The sequence below is a fragment of the Electrona antarctica genome, assembly GCF_951216825.1.
Source record: "Electrona antarctica genome assembly, chromosome: 24".
Classification (NCBI taxonomy): domain Eukaryota; kingdom Metazoa; phylum Chordata; class Actinopteri; order Myctophiformes; family Myctophidae; genus Electrona; species Electrona antarctica.
This window is the reverse complement of record NC_136803.1, coordinates 26,713,281-26,735,591: the sequence shown is the minus strand read 5'-3', so window position 1 is coordinate 26,735,591 and position 22,311 is coordinate 26,713,281. Positions and strand designations below refer to the sequence as shown.

At 44.4% G+C, this 22,311-nt stretch overlaps 1 protein-coding gene and 1 long non-coding RNA gene across 4 annotated transcripts in view; one reads left to right on the top strand and one right to left on the bottom strand.

The window, feature by feature from the left end:
- The window catches only part of LOC306916991, a 48,966-nt gene that overhangs the window by 9,960 nt on the left and 16,695 nt on the right, over positions 1 to 22,311 (top strand). The window lies entirely within an intron of this gene.
- Positions 123 to 20,378, bottom strand: LOC306916984 (midkine-B-like). Of its 3 annotated transcripts, XM_079495094.1 has the most exons (6): positions 20,260 to 20,378; positions 19,999 to 20,111; positions 7,505 to 7,587; positions 5,768 to 5,935; positions 4,869 to 5,030; positions 123 to 1,786 (listed from the first exon to the last, which is right to left on the bottom strand). In XM_079495094.1, exons 3-6 carry the CDS (start codon positions 7,584 to 7,586, stop codon positions 1,752 to 1,754), a joined length of 447 nt encoding a protein of 148 aa, XP_079351220.1. In that variant the 5' UTR covers position 7,587; positions 19,999 to 20,111; positions 20,260 to 20,378; the 3' UTR covers positions 123 to 1,751. The 3 variants fall into 3 exon arrangements, with proteins under 3 accessions (XP_079351220.1, XP_079351221.1, XP_079351222.1); XM_079495095.1 differs by lacking the exon at positions 19,999 to 20,111 and having other exon boundaries at positions 20,260 to 20,326; XM_079495096.1 differs by lacking the exons at positions 7,505 to 7,587; positions 19,999 to 20,111; positions 20,260 to 20,378 and adding an exon at positions 6,809 to 6,912.

Genomic DNA, 22,311 nt, shown 5'->3' with positions numbered 1-22,311 from the left:
CTATAGTTGTTTATGAAATCACAGAGTGGACAATAAGGTGTTGTCTATTTGTTAATGTATACAGTACTGTACATGTGAGTTGAATGTTTTGGTACTGCAATCCGAGGCCAGCCTTGCAAACCATATAATGAGATCGGGATATCGCTGGTGTCTGGCGGAAAGCTCCTAAGTCCATATCGTAACTTGTTTTTTAACTTGTTTTTTTTTGGACATATGGGGCCCTATTTTGCGTGTCTTAAGTACCAGGTCTTATGACTTAACTTCAGACCTGGAGGCATGGCCAATGCTGTTTAGCCACTCAAAACAGCCAAACAGCACTGGCCACGCCTCCGTGTCTTAAGTTAAGTCATAAAACCTGGTACTTAAGACACGCAAAATAGGGCCCATGGGGTTTCCACCCCGACAGAGGCGACTATACGTTCATCGCAGTGGGAGAAGCCAGACCCATGTTGTCTCTCTGCGGCATAAAGGCTAACAAAGGCCAACAAAAATGACATTTCAGACTAATCGTTTCCTCTTTTGACAAGCAACACGGTTGGGGATTTAATTTACACATTAAATACTGGTTCATTTTTGGAACCGCCACCAGACCTTCAAAATCTCTTCCAAATCCGTCAACAAGGCCTGCCATTTGCACTGGAAAAATATGTGACATTTCTTTCTTTTTTTAAACGTTTTATATCATATAGGAAAACTATTGGTGGAGAGGTTTGTCTAACCCATGTTATGCTTAGCTGCGATTGGACCGTAGCAGTTTGGGGAGGGGCTTAGCTATAGGTCAATTAGATATATCTTAGTTTAATGGTATATAGAGGAACACAATGACGAGCTTATAGTGATGGCCTGTGACACCTTTTAAGCACTACATTTAGTCTCCCGGATTCTCAGAGCTCTATACTATAGATCCCCTTCTATCTTTGTATTAAAACGAAATCCCCCGTCCCGTCCCCCAACATAGGAATGTTGGGGGTCCAAAGTGGTTAACCCATTTTGGGCGGGAACCCCCTTTTGGTGTTAGCATTGTGTTATGCTTTAGCTATTGAAAAATAGCAGATCTACAAGCTCATAGCGCGCCACGAGCTTGTAGGTCTGCTATTTTTGAAAAATCGAAGAACGACTGACATAGAAACATAGCTTTTTCAGAAAACTGTCAGGATGTAGAAGACATTTTTAGAATCTGATCTCAGGTCAAAAGTGGTTAAAATGTTGCAACACGGAATGATTTTACATGAGAAACGGCACGTGTACAAAACACACTGCTTGATCCTGGGCTCTTTTCGGCATTCTGCAAGGCAGCTATAAGCGACACGCGGCGCAGCTCATTATAAAAGGGAGCTGGCGTGTGGCGTTGCGCTCATGTCTCATACTGTGAGGAACGTTCCCGACATAATCATGGGGCTTTGCAAGGCTGCACCGTAGGACTCCACTCCACTGTGGGGAATAAAAACCCGAAAATGCTTTTAACTCTAATCCGTGGGGCTGCAGTTATACGACGTCTCATTAGCCAAATAAATCAACCAAAGGGACACGGGGAGAACGTTATGACCTTTTGAACCTGTGAAGAAAAAAAATCCAGCATATTTTTTACATGGTATAGCCTGTAACTCTAAATCCTGCAATGTGGGTGCAAAATGGTTATCTTTAAAGTGTTATCTTATTCCTTCTGCTGCTTCGTAATTCTTGTTCCGTGTCACTCCAAGAACTTGTCTCGCTTCTTCTCCCTGTCGCCTCCTTGTCGCCTCCTTGTCCTCCTAGATCTTCTCCTCCTTCCCTCTTCCCTTCTTGCCTGGCAAGACGACAACAACAACAAAAGCATTAAAATGGCATACTGTGGATTTGCTTCGTTTACAGCAGTTCAGTCAGGACAACTCGTGAATGGATGGAATATATATTTATTGAATGTAAAATGAGCAATATATTCATTATGGTTTGCCGATGAATTGGATCTGCTTTTGAGGTACTCGGATCAAAGTGCATCGGTCCCCGACCATAGGGACTCCGAATCCCCCCCGTACCTAAACAGCAGATCCAAAACGACAGGTGGTAGCTGGGGTGGAGGAGGGTGAGCAGCAAAGGTTTAAGCAGACAGCAGCGCAGCAGTATCAGTGTGTGCAGCAGCAAACAAGCAGGACGAGCAGCGCACACTTCCAGTTTAAATAGCCGGTGTGAAGATGGATGTGATGTGGTGTGATTGGATGATATGAATCATGTGAATGAGAACATGATGCTGAGGCGGCCGTTCGGCCGGCAGCAACTGCACTGAGTTTCCCGACTGAACTTGCTCTGCGCATGTCTGACAGGTGCGATGCTCATTAGTTCTCAAACCTTTTCTTGTCAAGGAAGGACCCCCAAATTGGTATAATATGTATTTGGTTGCAGACCCCCAACTGACAATGTGTTGTGCCAGGGGCCCCCCGAGGAGAAGATTTGTTTAAAAAAAATTATCAACAAAAATAGCCGATGTACGTAAGCTTGCAGCAGGGCACGAAGTGACTCGCTGTGAGCTTGAATATCTGCCAGGTTCAAATACCCAGTGTAGGACACAAGTCTCTTAAATTAAAAAAAGAGCGGATTTGTCGCGGACCTGGTGACGAGGCCGTCGCGTTATGATGACGAAACCGGAAATCTAGTCATGCTCTGGGCTTCTATAGGGCTTCTGGGAAAATGAGTTCAATGCAAGTGAACGGGGGTTTGTTTGGACTACCACATGCTGTGCAGGGTGGTTTCGTTTCGCATCGTGACGGCATGTTTTTCTCTTCAACAACAAACCATGGGACTATTTTCCACTGGAATTTCGTGAATCAAAGCTGCAAATACTTTGGCGTTATGCTCCAAAGGTAATGGATCGATCCCGGCAGTCTAGATAGGCTGGATAGATTAATCTAAGGCCCCGAACGTGAATGCATCTTTGATAGAGGGTTACTCTGTCCCAGGACATACCATGCCTTCGTCCGCCACCCTTATGTTCTCTCCTAGCCTGGCTAATAAGCCAGACTCAAATCACACTATTTGTTTTTGCCAATGGCTGATTCGGTCTGGCTAGTTCTCTCCTGCCTACCCTGTGTGTTTCCCCCCCCACCCCCCGTCCTACCAGAGAGACAGGGAGTGCAGCTGCGAGCTGTTTGGACTAATGAGCTAGTAAAGTTTGGCCATGTCTCGGGGACGTTTGCAAGTTTTGTTATGGTGCCCTGTGAGGTGAAACCTTTCTGAAGTTTTAAGTAAAGTGCTTGTTATTCCTGGTGGTGACGGTTCACTGCATTTTGGTTCCACTTAACGCTCCGGCTTTGGCAAGCATGACATACATGTAGCCTATTCTATCTATCTGTGCCGATTGATTGAGTGGCAAAGTGAGTTCAATGTCGTCTAACGTCGTTCAATGCGATCAGATGGAACTTTTCTGTTTGGATGTAATTGGGCTGTCAAGGCCAGAAAGTATATTTTTTTTATTTGTTTTTATAAATTTTATCCCACGATTTTTGCAACCCAGTTTTTTCACCCAGTGCCAATTATCTAATGTAATCCTGGGCGCTACACTTCCTCTGCCAACCTGGGGGGGCAGCGAACTGACCTCATGCCTCCTTCTATGCATGAGGAGTCCAAGCTGCTTCTTTTCACCTGACAGGGGGGAATTTCCCTGGCCGGACGTAGCACGTGGAAGGAACACGTTATGGCACAATCCACCATGAGGTGACATCTCATCTCTAATCACCAATTAATGATGGTAATATAATTTTAATAGTTACAATTTATCAACTAGAATTCATATTAATAACTTGAATACAGACAGCGAAAGCTGTGCTGTCTTGGTACACCACTATCTAATCCAAGAAAGGGCTGCTATTACTGCTGTTGTTAAATATGGAGTTGCGTGATTCCCCCCCCCCTAAAACATAATCATCAGGTACTATGATTATACTAGGAGGAAGACTTTTTTCAAAAAAGTGTAAAGAAAGTGTTAAAATTGTGTTTTATGTGGCCACACCCACCAGTTCATTAAGTATACCTGGTTTTCACCTTAGCACCACCCACCTGAACTTAAGCCTCGCCCACAGCTGTTGTTGTATGATAATGTGGGAGGGGTTAGGGTTATGATGTCACTAAAATGGTGTTATTTCGGTTGGGCCTTTGGACTCAAAGGCTTTCAGCTTTCAGGAAGAAACCAAAATACACAGGGAAGACGTATTTGAATATTATAACCACGCCTGGGGGTCTATATTAGAGTAATGTTATCTCCAGACACATGCAAAACAGAAAAAGTACAAAAATCACGGCACTCCATCTTTAAGGTTGGTAGCGTCTCTGTTGGGTGGAAACCTTAAAACGGTTGCTTTTCAGGATAAATAAAACATTATAAATAGACAATCTACAAGCTAAATATGCATCGCTCGCTTCGTGCCACGTTTCGAGCTTGTGCATCTGCTACTTTTGATGCTCTTGTGTGACACTGTAGTAAGTAGGGGCGGCGGTGGCTCAGGGGTAGAGTGGCTGGATGGTAACCGCAAGGTTGCCAGTTTGAACCCTGTGGGCTCCCCCAGAGTTGGTGTCGAAGTGTCCTTGAGCAAGACACTGAACCCCTAATCGCTCCCGATGTGCTGGTTGGTTCCTTGCATGGTTTCCGCTGCCATCGGTGTATGAATGTGTGTGTGTGAATGGGTGAATGTAATGCACAATCTATGTAAAGCGCCTTGGAGAAAGGCGCTATATAAATGCACCATGCACCATTTACCATTTAAGTAGGGCTTTTCATTAACGAAAAAGTACAAAAAGAATCACACGCTTACTTAAGAGAGTATTTTACGGGGCCATGCATATAATGTCCAGATAAAGGCATGAAACCATCAAAGTGAAATACGGGCGGGCGGTCTAACCTTTGGTCTTAGTCTTGGTTTTGCTGGGACAGGGTTTGGACACGGAGATAGTTTGTTGGCACTCTGCATTGTACAAGGCCTTCTTCAGTGTCCCTGTTCGGGCCCGGGAGCCAGAGGTTGCGTCACATTCACCCCAGGTGCCAAAGCGATACTTACAGTCGGCTGTAAACGACAGAACAGAACCAATGGTAGTCAGACAGACAGACAGACAGACTAGTACAGGAAATCTATGGAAAATACAGGGTCAACCTCAATCTAATTGCAAAAAAAACAAAATCAGGTGATTTTGCATCTTCAATATATCCTGAATAACAGAAAAAAAGGTTGCCTGGAATTGTCTGAGGGGAAAGTGTTGAAAATGGCCTGTACAGTATGGCCACCATTGATGGCAATCATATTATTAGGCAATATATTTTCTAAATTTCCTTATGCTTTGAGTAGCATGTGACATGTCAAACTAGGGGGTTCTCATGATGCTGAAGCCATTCCAAGCATTAGTTTTGCACAAAAACACTCATTGGGCTAAATCTGGCCATAGCAACTTGCTCAAATGTGATGATGTCAGCACATTTGAGCAAGTTGCTACTTAAAGCACAAGGAAATTTAGAAAATATTGCCTTATAATAGGATGTCAATGGTGGCCATACTGTACAGGCCATTTTCAACACTTCCCCTCAGACAATTCCAGGCAACGTTTTTTCTGTTATTCAGGATATATTGAAGATGCAAAATCAGCTGAGTTAGTTTTTTTTGCAATTAGATTGAGGTCAAATTACATTATTACTGGACTAGACAGACCACAACCAACATTCATGTGTGTGTGTGTGTGTGTGTGTGTGTGTGTGTGTGTGTGTGTGTGTGTGTGTGTGTGTGTGTGCGTGCGTGCGTGCGCCCATTACCTCCAAAGTCCTTCTTCCAGTTGCAGGGCACTTTACACTTCATCTTTCTGGTTTGCTGCTCACACGAGCCTTCCCTGAACCCCGCACCACAGTCTCCGTTGCTAGGAACACAGTTGCCATAACGCCACTCTGCGCATTCCGTTCCCGACTTGGGAGCTTTGGTTTTGTCTAGTGAAGAGTGCGGGGAGAGGGGGAGAGGTTTTTTGGTTAACTTTTTTTTATCCAACAATTTATTTTCCAATTACCTGTAAGTGCATAGTGTTTATATTACCACAACGTCATGATTCAAGATGAAAAGGGCAAGGCTAAGGACTGGCGTGCTCTGTACTGTCTTGTTTGTTCTGTACAGTATGTCTGTCTGCTTGCTTGCTTGCTTGCTTGGGCTTCATTCACACCTAAAAGACACCTGTCTTGTCTTCGTGTTTAATGGCCGCCCCAATGCATTTCCAAACATTGACCAAACATTTTTGTTTGATAGCTGTGTTCTGCCCCCCATCAAACAAAAATGTTTGGTCAAACCATGTGACTTCCATTGGAAATGCATTGGGGGGGGGCGGCCATTAAGCACGGACAAGGCATGGACAAGACAGGTGTCTTTTAGCCGATGTGCTCAACATCATTCACTTCTGGTATATTTCCCCTCCTCAGATAGATGCACTGTACTGTAATGTACTGTAAACAATCATCGGCCTCCAACAATACCTAGTGCTGTATATGTCCAAAACGGTTGCCTTTTTTTAGTGATGTTACCCATGTTTTAAATGGCGAGTTTGTACTTCTGCCCTCTGGGAGAAGATACAAAGAACCAAAGTGGAAGTACATCAGATTTAAAAAATCGTTTGTACCAGCATCAACTAAGATGTTGAACGAGGCTCTGAAACAGCAGTAACTGTGAGGTTAGATTATCCACATCATGTGTGCAATTGTGTAATGTTGTGTCTTCCTCTGTAATGTATTTTTGTTTGTCATTGATGTTTTATGTGTGGCTGTAGCTGGGGTGAAAGCCCAAGACAAATTTCCCTTGTGGACAATAAAGTTTACCTTGACCTTGACCTTGATCTACGAGCTCGAGCTTGCACATCCGCTATGTGCCGGCAGAGCGGCCGGATGGGAACTGCAACTTCGCAGTTCAATCCCAGGCTCCCCCAGAGTTAGTGTCCAAGTGTCCTTGAGCATTATATTGTGTTCAGGATCCAAGATGGCCGCAGCACCGGGAGGGGGCGGGGCGGAGGTGAGCGGGTGGGGTCGACATATGCCCTTACTGGGCTGCGTTCACACATTCAAGACACCCTGTCTTGTGTTCGTCTTGTGTCTGTGTTTAATGGCCGCTCCAATGCATTTCCAATGGAAGCCCATATGGCTTGACCAAACATTTTGTTTGATGGGGGGGAGGGGGGCAGAACACATCCATCAAAGCTGTGTTCAGACACAAGGCAAGTGTCTTGAATGCAGCCCAGTAAGGGCATATGTCGACCCCGCCCGCTCACCTCCGCCCCACCCCCTCCTGGTGCTGCGGCCATCTTGGATCCTAAACACAATATAAACCAATGGGAGAGGGGTGGGGCCGAGAAAGGCCCTTATTGCTCCCGATGTGCAGATTGGTGCCTTGCATGGTTTCCTCCGCCATCCATCGCCCATCAGTGTATGAGTGTGTGTGTGTGTGTGTGTGTGTGTGTGTGTGTGTGTGTGTGTGTGTGTGTGTGAATGGGTGAATGTATGAGAGAGAGAGAGAGATACCTTTCTTGTTTTTTCCTTCCTTTCCTGCTGCCACCATAACGGCCATGAGAGACACCAACAGTATCACCAATACACCCCTCATTCTGTGCAAAACAAACACACACACACACACTCACACACACACACACACACACACACACACACACACACACACACACACACACACACACACACACAGAGAGAGAGAGAGCAGATATTGAGTAATATGATCATCATTGGCACGTTGAAACCGGTAAAGCATCTGCGGTCATTTTAGTTTGAAACATCTTTTAATATTTTTTCTTCTAATCTTCTCTTCTGCTTGGGGGTTGGTTCTCTGGCACAACATATGTTCTGATGTGGGTCCACAGCCAGATCCATATCATTCTGTGTGGTCCGACTCCTTGGCATGAACAAGTTTAACCCATTCTGGACGGGAACCCCTTTTGGTGTTTTAACTAAGCATTATTTTATACTTTAGCTATTGAAAAATAGCAGATCTATAAGCTCATAGCGCGCCACCGAGTGGCGCGCTACGAGCTTGTAGGTCTGCTATTTTTGAAAAATCGTGAAAATGCGGCACAAATCTTTGAATATATATTCTTTCAGAAGACTTTGCGACATCAGGCCTAAATGGATTGAGAACTATATTTATTTAGAAGGCATTTGTAGAATATGGGCCTTCGTAGCGCTCCACCGAGTGGTGCACTACGAGCTTGTAGGTCTGCTATTTTTTTTTAATCGTGAAAATGTGGCGCAGATCTTTGAATATATATTCTTTCAGAGTGAACGTTTTTAACACATATAATCTTGGGGGTCCTTGACATGAAAATGTTTGAGAACGACTGACATAGAAACATAGGGTTTTTCAGAAAACGGGGGTTGGGTTTTTGTGCTAATTCGCTTATTTCCATCGAAATAAGTAGTAAAGTGTGCCGCTTGGGATACTATTTACATTATGAAGAGAGGATATATTTTTGAGCGATGGAAATAAACGAATTAGCACAACACCCCATAGCCCAATTCAATTCAATTCAATTCATTGAGGGCTTATATTAGGGGAAATAGCCAATAATGCGCTTTTGCACAAAATAACACCTGTACCTCTTTGTTGGGGACGTAACAACTACAAATAAAGGTAAGAAAGCGATAGACTGCGGTCTACCTATTTTGGAAAGCACTTTGGGTCAACTGCTGTTGTTTTTAAATGTGCTATATAAATAAAATTGACTTGACTTGACTTGAAGAAAGCCTTCTAGCATGGAATTCTGTTATGCACGAGGGAGAATAATATTTTTGGAATGCCATGAATTATTAATGAATGCATTATGATGTATTGTTGCCGCACTGCCAAGAGCGCCATGAAGTTTTGCTCTGTTTCCAGCTCTCTGAACCTTAAAATAGATGCTTGGATAAATCATTTTACAACTATAATCTGTTAGCACCACTGAAGACTCATTTATCAAGTGTAAATTATGTGTAATAAGGTTCAGTACATGAAAATGTACAATGGCTGGCAATGCACAATACAACACAATAATACTCAGTAAGATCTCCATCCCTGATAATGTCACGTGATGTCACAAGGCATGACCATATATGGCCATGCCTGGGGTGACCAACCAACCAAACAACTGACAGGACTGCATGCACGATTTCATAGTTAACTGCGACCTACGGTCGCAACAATGCAATGCTGTTTTTACTAGTGAATTCCGTTGATGTAATCAACCCTTTACCGCCGCGGCCTGACAATGCATGTCAACTAATGAGCATACAGATATGATTATTGTATTATCATAGAACATTTTTTAACCTCAAAATACATGTAAAACTTCCTAACGAGTAACGACCTAGAATCGTTAACAGCTGTGTATAGAAGGCATATACTGTAGCATGCAATACAGCTACAGTACCAACCACTCATCTCTCCCTACTGTCGTCGCAAAAATAGCAGATCTACAAGCTCAAAACGCGTCGCAGCGCGACGCGTTTTGAGCTTGTAGATCGGCTATTTTTTGCTATATTCAAATTGAAATGTTGAATAATTTTTTTGCTATTTTTGAACTGGAATCCTGAAAATTAACATTTTGATGTCATTTCAAATGCCTTTAATTATACGTGTGTTGAAGCATTGAGCTACTAATTTAGACTGGAGTAATTAAAGCGGGTCATGTTTGCATGTTGTGGAATTGTAAACAGCTGAAACCAATATTATATCAGTATTCTGACATTAACCTGAGGGTCCACATTAAGTGAAGGTGCAGGGGCCGCATGTGCCCCCCCCGGGCCGCCAGTTGCCCACCACTCATCTAGGGGCTGACACAGTTTGCCGGTGAGTCGGTGACCCATTAAATCGGGTCTCCCGTGAGAGTGGTATTCTCACGCATACGACGACTACCGGTACTCGTTTGAGATCAACAGCTTCCACCTGGGGGATGTTTCTAGCAGCTCATTTATGGTAATAATCTGGGAAGTAAGTGATGAGCAAGCTGGTCCCTGTCGTTGCTTATTACAGGAGTGTTCAGCAACCCATAAAGATGCCACTATTACTACTACTCAGTGGTGGTAAAAGTACTTAAGTAATTGTTTTACAGGGCAGGGGTGGGCAACTTTGACGATGGAGAGGGCCACTATATTTCCACACTCACTCCCTAGGGCCATATATTACTGTCGTCACAAAAATAGCCGATCTACAAGCTCAAAACGTGTCGCAGCGCCGTACCAATACTGCAATTTAGAACTACTTCGTTACAAGTAAAAGTACGGAATTGAAAATGTACTTGAGTAAAAGTACAAAAGTATCGGCATCAAAATGTACTTAAAGTACTACAAATAAAAGTATTCATATTGCAGAATGTCCCATTTCACAAGTTCAAAATGTGTAGAAAATCTATTGAAAATAGCCGATCTACAATCTCACAATGCGTCGCAATTGTGAGCTTGTAGATCGGCTATTTTCAAATGGCCGAAATGTATAGGGTTGAAGTGGTTAATGTATGTTTTATTATCAAAATTAAAGTAACTAGTAACTAAAGTTTTCAATTGTAGTCGAGTAACAGTACAAATTTTGGCTCCGAGATGTAGAGGAGTAGAAGTAAAATTACTGGAAGTTGGAAATACTCAAGTAAAGTCCAAATACCTCAAAATTGTACTTAAGTACAGTACTTAAGTACAAGTACTTAGTTACTTTCCACCACTGCTACTGCTGCTGCTGCTGCTGCTGCTACTACTACTGTTACTACACTAGCTATAGTATAGTACACATCCATTTTACTCCATCAAAATACAACCTAGAGTGTTTACACTTCATCACCACCTTCCTACTACAAGCAGTTCTCTCCATTTCCGTTGGCTATTTCTGTCTCCTATTTGAAACGACACTACTGTATATTATCTGTGCAATACCTGTCAGGACCAAAATAGCCAATAGATACTGTATATTATCTGCGCAATATCTGTCAGGACCAAAATAGCCAATAGACCAAAATAACAATGGTGATCAATATATCAATCAGGTTTCCTTCCCTCTTGTAACCCTGCACCAGTTCAAAAGCAGATCGTTCCCACAGAGAGAGGGAGAGAGGGAGAGGGAGGGGTGGGTTATTTATTTGTGTGTCCATACTCCATAGACATAAAAGGTCTGTTCAGAGCTCTGTAATGACCAGAGGCTGGCTCAAGGTCAGAGGTTAATTGGAGCAAAGGGGTCAAAGGGACAGTAATGATTCAGCGTGTCAGCGATATACAGAACACGTCATTGTGCTTTTCTGTATTTACCTTAAAGACTGAGTGACCTTATTCAACCCCAACCCCCCAAAAGAAACACTGGTTCCCAAACCTATTCATGTCAAGGACCCCCAAATTGACACTAATTAGCCCACAAACCCCTATTTGAAGTGATATGCCATAAGAGAAGATTTTTACGGCTCTAGCAGTGATTGTCAACCATTTTCATTTAAAGGGCCCCCGGTTTGACCTGAATTAGACTATGGTCCCCTATTTAATGGCATTTCTATCTCCGTGACCCCAATGTGTATTGCAAAATCAAAGTTAATTTAACTCAGAGAGTGTACAAATGGAACCAAATGGACCCGATAACTCGTTATAGAACCATAAGGGTCCATTTGGTTCCAAACTATCATTTAGCTGGGGACCCCCTGGAACTCCCTCAAGGATTCACCTTGGCACCACCCACATTAAGCCTCAGCCTCACCCACAGCTGTGTGTTGTGTGATAATGAGGGAGGGGTTAGGGGAGGGCTTGGGGTTATGATGTCGCTAAACTGGTATATTTTTGGGCCTTTTGACACAAAGGCTTTCAGCTTTCAGGAAGGAACCAAAAATACACTAGCGTTGTCCCGATCCCATCACGTGATTGGAAATTGGGACCGATCATGTCATTTTGTCCAATAATGAAAATAATGCCTTTTCAGTTGTGTGTGGGTGGGTGCCTGCCTGCCTGGCTGGGTATGAGCACGAAAACAGCATGGTTGTTTTTCACCATCTGTGCGCAACCTAACCTAACCTTGTCAAACACAAACACACACACGCACATATTAACTGTGTATATATGATGATTTTGGGTGTGCCAGCCCAGTACAGTACATAGTAGAGGGTACAGTAGAGGGACCGGCACATGGTAACTCTGTCATTTCTCTACCGTTTCGGACACGGGGCGGCTCGCCGGAACCGGGCCGGTACCCCCCCCGGGAACCCCCACACGGAGTTGCACCACTCACTTCACACGGGTGTGATTTTTATAGTATAGTCTGTTGATTACTTTTGATGCAGTATTGGTATTGTTCTTTTCTTTATTGTCACCTTACTGTCATCTGGGTATAGGAGAAATTCACAGCACACAAGAAGGCTTTCTCCAAACATCGCAAACAATATATGTTTCACTTATAACTGCACTGCAGCCTCATCAGGTTTAATTCAGGACAAACTTTTAAATCTTCTAAAGTAGTTCATTTGAAGTTATAATGAGCAAATCTACTTGCCGTCACTGTCCCTTCTACACTCATTAAGAGGGTTTTTGATGGCAACAAACTTAACAAAGGCATACATATTTTGAGTACTTGAAACTGGAGTTTTTTTTGTTGTGTTGAATGGTAAGCAATGACATACCCATATCAAACTTGCTTGTTTTCAACCAAATAAAGAACTTTCTAAGGGCCGATTCATACTCCTATTTTAGAGCCGAATAAAAGGTTCGGGGGGGGGGCGGGTACCGTCCTAAAGTCGGCTCTTCGGTGCTACTGAACATTTCTGACGAGCCAAAATGTGTGAATCGGCCCTAAACGAGAATCTTCTGGAGACATTTCAGTCAGGTTTCAGGACTAAAACCTGCCGTTTTTTTCTTCTTTCTACTGCAATAAACTTTTGACAGGTCTTTCTAAAAGTCGTGACAGCTTATTCAGAACTCTGCTGCTATAGCCTACAGCTAAAAGAAACAAATAAAAGAGAACACCTCAAATGAAGTCCATCTATTAGTTTATAAATCTCTCGATGGGCCTACATCAGACTCCCTGTCGTTTGATGTTCCTTGATGAGCTTTTGTTTCGAAGCGGAAAGTAAAATGTAAGCGACGGGTTGAAACAACCGTTTAAATTGCTTTTTTATTAATCGGCCTACAATACAAACAGAACCAAATTTGGTTCCATGTGTATACTGTCAGAGCTGGGGGGAGGACCTCGACATGTAAAAGTTTGAGTACCATTTGGCATGGCGTCCTGGTGGCCTCAGCTAGCACCACGCTCTGTTTATCTCCCTCCTCTCCCCAGCCTCCCCTCCGTCCCTCTGCCACGCTGATATATGGGCTCCGCTCCCTCCACATTCTTTGGTGGCGTTAGTGCACAGCTTCGTTGCAAGGTAACGCAAGCCGTGGGCTTATACGTTGTGCTCTCTGATATACCCATGGGACGTGCACACATCAAAGGGGGCTTGAGCCCCTGCCCTTTTACCCGTCTATTAAAACAACTGCCCCAACTCCACATATTTCCAGACCATGAATGCAGCATTTATACTACGGTGAAAGAGATGCGTGCAGACGTGCAGTACTTAGTTTAGACAGTTTTTGGTTTAGACTAGTCATTGGTTAGACCAGTCATTAGTCCTACAACTACAACCTATCTCAAACCCTCACCCTAAACCTAACCTCCCACGGGGCAGCACACCTAAACCTAACCTTAACCCATGTCTAACCAATGACTAGTCTAAACTAAGTATGCACCCCCCTCTGCTTTCCATGCCATATACCGGAAGGCTAGCATTCAGGAGAATTGCTTTTTTCCGAAGTCTCCTGAACTTGGAACGCAGCATTTTGCCTTGAACAAATTTGTTTAGGAATCCATGTCATATACACGGGCATCTCCAGTAGTGCTGGGTTGTGACGCGAAAATAGCTGATCTACAAGCTCACAACGCGTCGCGACGCGTTGTGAGCTTGTAGATCTGCAATTTTCTGTAACACTCTGCACGTGCCTGGATACTCTCTGAACTCTCTGCACTCTCTGCACGTGCACGTCCCATGTGGGCCCATTTATATATATACGTTTGTTTCTGATTGTTTCTGATTGATTGAAAAACTCGAGAGGCTGTGTGGGTTGAAAAAGGCATCTTGTCAATTAATGATGTGTAGTTACGCCCCGGACATAGAATAAACATTACAAAAAGCCTAGCGTGTTTATAGAGAGAGAGAGACCGGTGTAATGATACAAAGGGAAAGAGGAGTGCGTGGACATCACTGTCACATGTGAAGAATTACCACAGCCAGTCAACGAATGAGAGAGAGAGAGAGGGGGGAGAGAGAGGGGAGAGAGAGGGGGGGGAGAGAGGGAGGGAGAGAGAGGGGGAGAGAGAGGGGGGGAGAGAGGGAGGGAGAGAGAGGGGGAGAGAGAGGGAGGGAGAGAGAGGGGGAGAGAGAGAGAGAGAGAGGGAGGGGGAGAGGGGGAGAGAGAGAGAGGGAGAGGGAGGGAGAGAGAGAGAGGGAGAGAGAGAGAGAGAGAGAGAGGGAGAGAGGGAGAGAGAGGGGGTGGGAGAAGAGAGAGAGGGAGAGAGAGAGACTGTCTTATAGGAAACAAAAGGAGAAAAGAAAGGAAAAGAGTAAAAAAGGAAACCCAGTGGGGGGGAAAAGGAAGAGAGTGACGGGGACAAAGTGAGTGAAACAGATAAAAGGAGACAGTGAGACAGACTGAAAGACAGCGGCAGAGAGAGAGAGAGAGAGAGAGAGAGAGAGAGAGAGAGAGAAAGGGGGCAGCGAGGGTGAGATAACTGTCTGGGACAAGCACATTACCCATAATGCACCTCCCCCCTCTTCTCAGAGAAGCCAGTGACCCCCCCCCCCCCCCACCCCCCCCCCCCCCCCCCCCCCCCTCTCTCTCTCTCTCTCTCTCTCGCACGCACGCACGCATGCACGCTCGCATGCACACAGACGCACATTGACAACCTATGCTGTGTGTCACTCCCCCGTCTCTCTCACTCACTCACTCACTCACTCATTCACTATCTCTCTCTCTCTCTCTCTCTCTCTCTCTCTCTCTCTCTCTCTCGCTCTCTCTCTCTCTCTCTCTCTCTCTCTCTCTCTGCAGTACACATACGAATGAAGACAGAAAAGCCCCCAAAAATTCAATTGTCTGGGTGTTGGATTCTGGAGAGCCGATGATCAGTTTGACACTGCATGGTTGTTATCATTAACTTACACCTCGCCGTTTACATAAAGACCTGTCAGTGAATTTCCTGCCGCCGGAACTTTAAGATTCTGAGCACATAATTAGAAACGCTGGGGCAGGAATGGAATGACAACAAAATTGCTCTCAGCAGGGTCACATTCACCTCTTTGTGTGTGTGTGTGTGTGTGTGTGTGTGTGTGTGTGTGTGTGTGTGTGTGTGTGTGTGTGTGTGTGTGTGTGTGTGTGTGTGTGTGTGTGTGTGTGTGTGTGTGTGTGTGTGTGTGTGTGTGTGTGTGTGTGTGTGTGTGTGTGTGTGTGTGTGTGTGTGTGTGGGGGGCTTTAGGGATAACAGAAATGTGGCCTGAGGTGAACCATTTCAGTCTGTGTGTGTGTGCGTGTGCGCGCGCATTCGTTCGTACAAGTGTGCGTGTGTGCACACTTGTGTGTGTGTGTGTGTAGGACTGCATGTGTTTGCTGTTGACTCTGTATAAATAGAGATATTGAAAAGCAGCAGAACAGAATTGACTTTATGTCTGTCCCAACATGGCCCACTGTTGGAGTGGGCCACGCACGCACGCACGCACGCACGCACGCACGCACGCACGCAGAGAGAGACTGAAATGGTTCACCTCAGGCCACATTGCTGTTATCCCTAAAGCCCCCCCCCCCCACCCCCCCCCCCCACACACACACACACACACACACACACACACACACACAAAGAGGTGAATGTGACCCTGCTGAGAGCAATTTTTTGTCATTCCACTTTCTCCGTCACCCCTCATCGTCTCTGCCGTTCCTCTTCCTCTCTCGGCTTCACACACACTCTTTCTATCAATCTGTTTTCTCTCACCCTCCGTCGCTCCATCTCTCTCTCCTCTGCTGCCCCCATCTTGCGAGAAGGCCTGAGCAACACATTTGCCTGACGGCAACACATTTTTTGTTTCGAAAATATTTCGAAAAACAAAGCAAAAAGCACTTTCACAGTCTCATACCAAGGTGTATGAAAATGAAGGAATGGCCGTGGATAACCTTGACATAGCCTAGTCTGACATGTTTTGTTTGACACATTTAAGTGTTTACCGCTTCTCTTCCAAAGTTCCACGTTGACTCAGAGTTGAATAGCAGTGTTTTTTTACCGGCACGGCGCGATACCAAAACCTTTTTTTGTTTTTGCCCCAAAGTTATGCAATAAGCAGATACAAGGTGGCGCCTTAACCCCGCCCCCTCTGAGTTAGCCCCTCCAGAGCCACAGAGTTACGACATTGAGGGGGCAGAAAACAGCCTGGTCGGTCACGTGGTTCATGTAGCTCGTTTGTCACTGTAAAGCCTGTATAGGCTGTATGTCCAATGCATTCCGTAAACTTCCGGTCACTATTCGCCAATAGAAGTCTATGTAGAAGAGCCGCCATTTGACTGAAGCCCCACGAAGTGAATAGAGTTGTCTTAACTCTGTCTTACTCTATGGCTCTGACCCCTCCCACCCTTGCATACACCTCAGAGACAGCCATAACACCACACTGGCAGTGGTCATTATGGAAACACCAACTTAAATGTTTCAGATGAACTAAATTGTCGCTGTCGGGCAAAAAATATTTAAATGTTGGGGGGTGTTAGCTAGCTCCCCTCCAACTGGCTTTCGCTCCATATATGGCCAATGCATAATTCATTCCATATGTTGATCTGACCTCATCAAACCCTGTACACTCAAGACACGCTCCATATATGGCCAATACATGGCCAATACATACACATGTATTGGCCATGTATGTTGATCCGACCTCATCAAACCCTTAGATCTCCATATATGGAGCTGACCCGTTCTGACATTCCATATGTTGATCTGACCTCATCAAACCCTATACACACTCCATATATAGCACGTGTCATGGAGAAGACTGGATCGTCACGTAGATCTATATATATATATAGGAGCCGGCCTCACGGACACCAGATTAATTGTTTAACTCCTGCTTCTTAACTGTGCCGTATTAAGAAGCTCTGTTGTTTCAGCGCCACCTCGCCCTCAGGGCGTCTTACTGGTTTAGAGTACTAAATGTGACGTCAGGTGGCAGACAAGTCTATGAACTTAATGTTTGTTTAAAAGTGTTGGTTCCCAAAGTGGGGTCTGGGGACCCCCAGGGGTCCTTGAGGGAGTCCCTGCAGCTAAATGATAGTTTGGAACCAAATGGACCCTTATGGGTCTGTAACTCTGAGAGTGTACAAATGGAACAAAATGGACCCGTTCCATTTGTACACTCTCAGAGTTAAATTAACATTGATTTTACAATATAAATTGGGGTCCCAGAGATAGAAATGCCATTAAACGGGGGTCCGTAGACTCATTCATGTCAAACTCAGTGGTTTCAGTGGTGGAAAAAGTACTCAATTGTTTTACTTAAGTACAAGTACTAATACTGCACTTTACAACTACTTCGTTACAAGTAAAAGTACGGAATTATATCGGCATCAAAATGTACTTAAAGTACTAAAAGTAAAAGTACTCATATTGCAGAATGTCCCATTTCACAAGTTCAAAATGTGTACACAATCTATTGAAAATGGCGGAGCTTGTACATCTGCTATTTTCAAATGGCCGAAATGTATAGGGTTGACGTGGTTAATGTATGTTTTCTAATCAAAATTAAAATCACCAAAGTAAAGTAAAGTCTTCAAATGATTGTAGTGAAGTAAAAGTACAAATGTTGGCTCTGAGATGAAGTGTAGTAAAAGTACTGGAAATTGGAAATACTCAAGTAAAGTACAAATACCTCAAAATACTTCAGTAAAAGTAACTTTCCACCACTGGCGTCGTTGAAAAGAAAAGGTTTGGGAACCTCTGGAGGGGAGGGGATATTTCTCCAGCGCTTGCTCCATGCGCACCAGCCCCCTCTAGACCAGGGGTTCTCAACGCTTTTGGCTGCCTGGGGACTCCCGGAAATGCTTTGGCCATGTCTCGCGACAAAGGGATGCACGATTATGAAATTATGACCGATATCCGATCTCCGATTATCTGCAGGGTCATATTATCTGCCGATACCGATTCTGACCGATTCCGATATTATACAGAGGATGACAATGGAAACAAGCCTATAGAGGGTATGCGCGTGACATCATCATCAAACCCGGAAGTTATGCAGAAATGCCTACTGAGTGGCAAAAAACAACTTTCTGGCCTTGACAGCCCATACACCAAACAGAAAAGTCCTATCTGATTGCATTAAACAATGTTAAACTCACTTTTCCTGTTGCTTTGCCACTCGATGTGCCATTCACTTTAAGCATGCGCATACTCTCTATAGGCTGTATAGGAGTTTGGCCCAAAGCCAATCCTATCAATCAATAAATAACCTATATTCTTTTCCAAGTGTCTGTTTTCACAACTGAATGAAAAAAAACATTCAGCTTGTTGGATCACTGCTTCACCAGCAGTCAGATTTTCTGGCCTGTCACTTTATATATAGCTTTAACAAGCGTTTTCCCCACATTATGTGCAAATAAATTGACTGGAAATAATGTGAGTCTACTTTAGAACACGACACATGTCGTGTCGCTCTGTGTGTATTTCTATAACGACGACACATGAGCCAAGTTGAACTGTTTGAACAATGTTGTTGTTGTTGTGCTTTGTACTGCATGCAAAATAGTTATTCAGTTCTGTGTGTGTGTGTGTGTGTGTGTGTGTGTGTGTGTGTGTGTGTGTGTGTGTGTGTGTGTGTGTGTGTGTGTGTGTGTGTGTGTGTGTGTGTGTGTGTGTGTGTGTGTGTGTGTGTGTGTGTGTGTGTGTGTGTGTGTGTGTGTGTGGATTCCTTCGCTTAGTCTGCCAGCTGTGTCTTCCATTTTTTCCACCTCTTGTCATGAGGAACAGAAACCGATAGCATTATTATTTCTCTGGACCTGTGAGCATGTACGTGTAAACAAGTTCATATACATGGTTGAAAATGTCTTGTGTGTGTTCAGAAGTGATACTACATCAGGAGGACACATGCAGCCAAATGTTTGTCCATCCAGAAATATGCGTCGAAATAGCTTATACACGCGCACGCATTCACACACATTCCTCTCTCTCTCCCTCTGTCTCTTTCACACACGCACGTACGCACACGCACACACACACACACACACACAGGCTACACACAAAATCTATTTTCAATGTTTCCCTCTTGATCTCGCTCACGCACGCACGCACACACACACAGGCTACACACAAAATCTATTTTCAATGTTTCCCTCTCGATCTCGCACACACACACACACACACACACACACACACACACACACACACACACACACACACACACACACACACACACACACACACACACACACACACACACAACCCATAAAAGGGTTCCTGCTGGCACTATTGAAAGTTGAGGCATTGGGAGAGTGGTGTGACCTGCCTCTGAAAATGGGTCATCCGAAGGCTGAATGCACCATAAAACACAGCAGGCATGAGATCAGCACAAAACACAAAACAACAGGAAATAACTGGTTCCCCCCAAAAAACACAGAAGTCTCCGTCGAGAGATTAATCCGGGATTTGCCGTTGCTGCTGTTTTTTTCTTAAACCGAAAAGTGCAAGAATTCAACGAAAAGTCAAATCCCATCTCCAGCAGATTGCTGTTATTTTAAGACGATGCCTTTCCTTTAAAATGCAGCAGACATCACAAGCATGCAAAGCAGTTTATATACCATAAAAAGTCACAACTTGCATAAAGTAAAATGTTGTGACTTTATAGGCATATTATATATAATATGTAGCTGTTCTAAATGTGTTTTTCAAAGAATTTGATTATAAAAAAACTTAGTTCACAGGTTAATAAAACGACAAAGAAGGAACTCACTTGTTCACTAGGAGATGGATGCTGTAGATACAGTGTAGTATTCCCACTCGCCTCTCCTGGTTTTCTAAAGCCTTTGGTAATTCCTTTCTGTAATTCTCCTTATTTTATTGTCGCTGTAACAATGACAGTATCCAGAAGTTATTGTGAGAATATATATATATAAAAAACAGACAACTAATAAACTCTGCAAATGAATGATGTAATTACGATGCAACAGATAATGAAAGTCGGGAGAAGACAAAAGTTGGAGGATGAACTTACTTGTTCAGCCGGTGAAGAGTGGCTGTTTGAAGTTGGGAGCAGTGGGAACTCTGGGGAATTCAGCTTTTTTCTTTTTTTTGGAAGGGAATCGACTGTGAAGTTCACTCACTCTCTCACTCTCTAGGTCTCTCTCTCTCACCCCCACCCCGTCCCCCGCCCGTCCCCCCCTACTGCCCCCTTCTGCCTTTTGTCTCCTAAACCAGTTAATTCTGGTTCCATTAGGACCCCCATTCTCTCTCTCTCTCTCTCCCTCTTTCTCCCTTTCTGTCTGTCTCTCTCTGTTTCACACACACACACACACACATGCACACGCATGCACATTATCCTCCCTGTTCACACATGCACATGCACATGCACATACCAAAGACTTTCTCACACGCACAGACATTTGTGAAACACTGACAACGCACAGAGGAATCTGTCTGTCTCTCTCTCTCACTCGCTCGCACGCACGCACGCACGCTCGCACGCACGCACGCACGCACGCACGCACGCACGCACGCACGCACGCACGCACGCACGCACGCACGCACGCACGCACGCACGCACGCACGCACGCACGCACGCACGCTCGCTCGCACACACACACACACGGGAGGCCTGTTTCGTAACTGAACCGGTGGGCCGGTGGCTCATCTACTGCCAACGTTGCGGTCGGTCAGCCATCATCAGTGTGGTCGCAAAGAATCTGAACCCTTCAAAGGGACATTGCTTTGATGCATCCAACGGAGGTTTAAGGGCCTCTGTCACCTCAACACATGTATGCTCAGCGTGCAGCGTGCACTTCTGCACTTACAAAATCACGTCACCGTTGTTGTCGGGCAGAAACAACGCATGCCTCAACTTTTTTTGTGATTTTAGACCTGACGACGAAATAAATAAAAAGTCTTCTGAAAGAATATTATATTCAAATATTTGTGCCACATTTTCACGAATTTTCAAAAATAGCAGACCTACAAGCTCGTAGCGCGCCACTCGGTGGCGCGCTATGAGCTTGTAGATCTGCTATTTTTCAATAGCTAAAGTACAACATAATGCTTAGTTAAAACACAAACGGGTTCCCATCCAGAATGGGTTAAATTAACTCCCTACTTGATCACACGACAGCGTCACATCCAAAGTATCAAAAGTAGCAGATCTGTAAGCTCAAAACGCGGCGCGATCGCTGCTTTTGCCGTTTTTGAATTTGAATCCTGAAAAGTACAGAACCGTTTTGGACATTATGAGGTTTCTACCCGACAGACGCTTTAGTAAATTATATTAGCAGTGAGGATGTTTATAGCGTGTGAAAACCAAGAGGGGGGCGGCGTCTGAAAAGCTAGGGACGGCCCTCTCGTGGGCATTAAATTCTAGCCCACATCACTCAAAGAGTGACGGTGGTATGTTTTTGCAAATATTGAGCTCGTTCTTGGCGACAACATAGTGAACAAACACCAGGATGGATAGAAAGAACGTCGGGCCCAAATACATTACAAGGACAAGGAAAATGTTGTGAACAAACACGGCTTAGATACTTTGTTGGAACATTTATGTCTCTGCGCCCGTGCGCCGTACAGCCGAGATCCAAGCCATTCTACGTCTTTTTGTAAACTCGGCAATCTGGGTTCCTTGATGCTGTCTCCATGCTGGAAAGCTGAACATCTAATTCCGTTTTCTGGCTCATTTCCTCGACGCGACCTGCTGTGGCACTTATTTACTGAGCAAGTCTGCACCATTGTGAGGTCAGTTTAAAAAAAGAACGTATACAAGCACACGGATAGTCGCTCAATGTAAACAAACCAGACAAGCCAGCAAGTATGGCGGCCGCTACCACGTGACACATATGTTGACGCCCCCTCCAGGAGTTATGGTACACCCTATAAGTACCGATCTACATTATTGAACATAGATTTACATCTAGTTGGTCTATTTTCCATGTTCTGTTATTGCTTCTGTAAAATGTCATATTCTCATCACCCTTTATCTTGTTTATAGATTTATATATAAAACAACAAAAGATCAAAAATACAACCTGTACAACCAACGGTTTCCTGGAGTTGATAGTTCAGGTTC

Bases quoted from the DNA above. Each gene is read 5' to 3' on its own strand.
- LOC306916984 (XM_079495094.1), bottom strand. From the start codon at position 7,586: ATGAGGGGTGTATTGGTGATACTGTTGGTGTCTCTCATGGCCGTTATG. The intron at 5,936-7,504 runs GTATCTCTCTCT...ACTCTTCACTAG, and splicing joins GGAAGGAAAAAACAAGAAAG to ACAAAACCAAAGCTCCCAAG. The intron at 5,031-5,767 runs GTAATGGGCGCA...TGTCGTTTACAG, and splicing joins CTGGAAGAAGGACTTTGGAG to CCGACTGTAAGTATCGCTTT.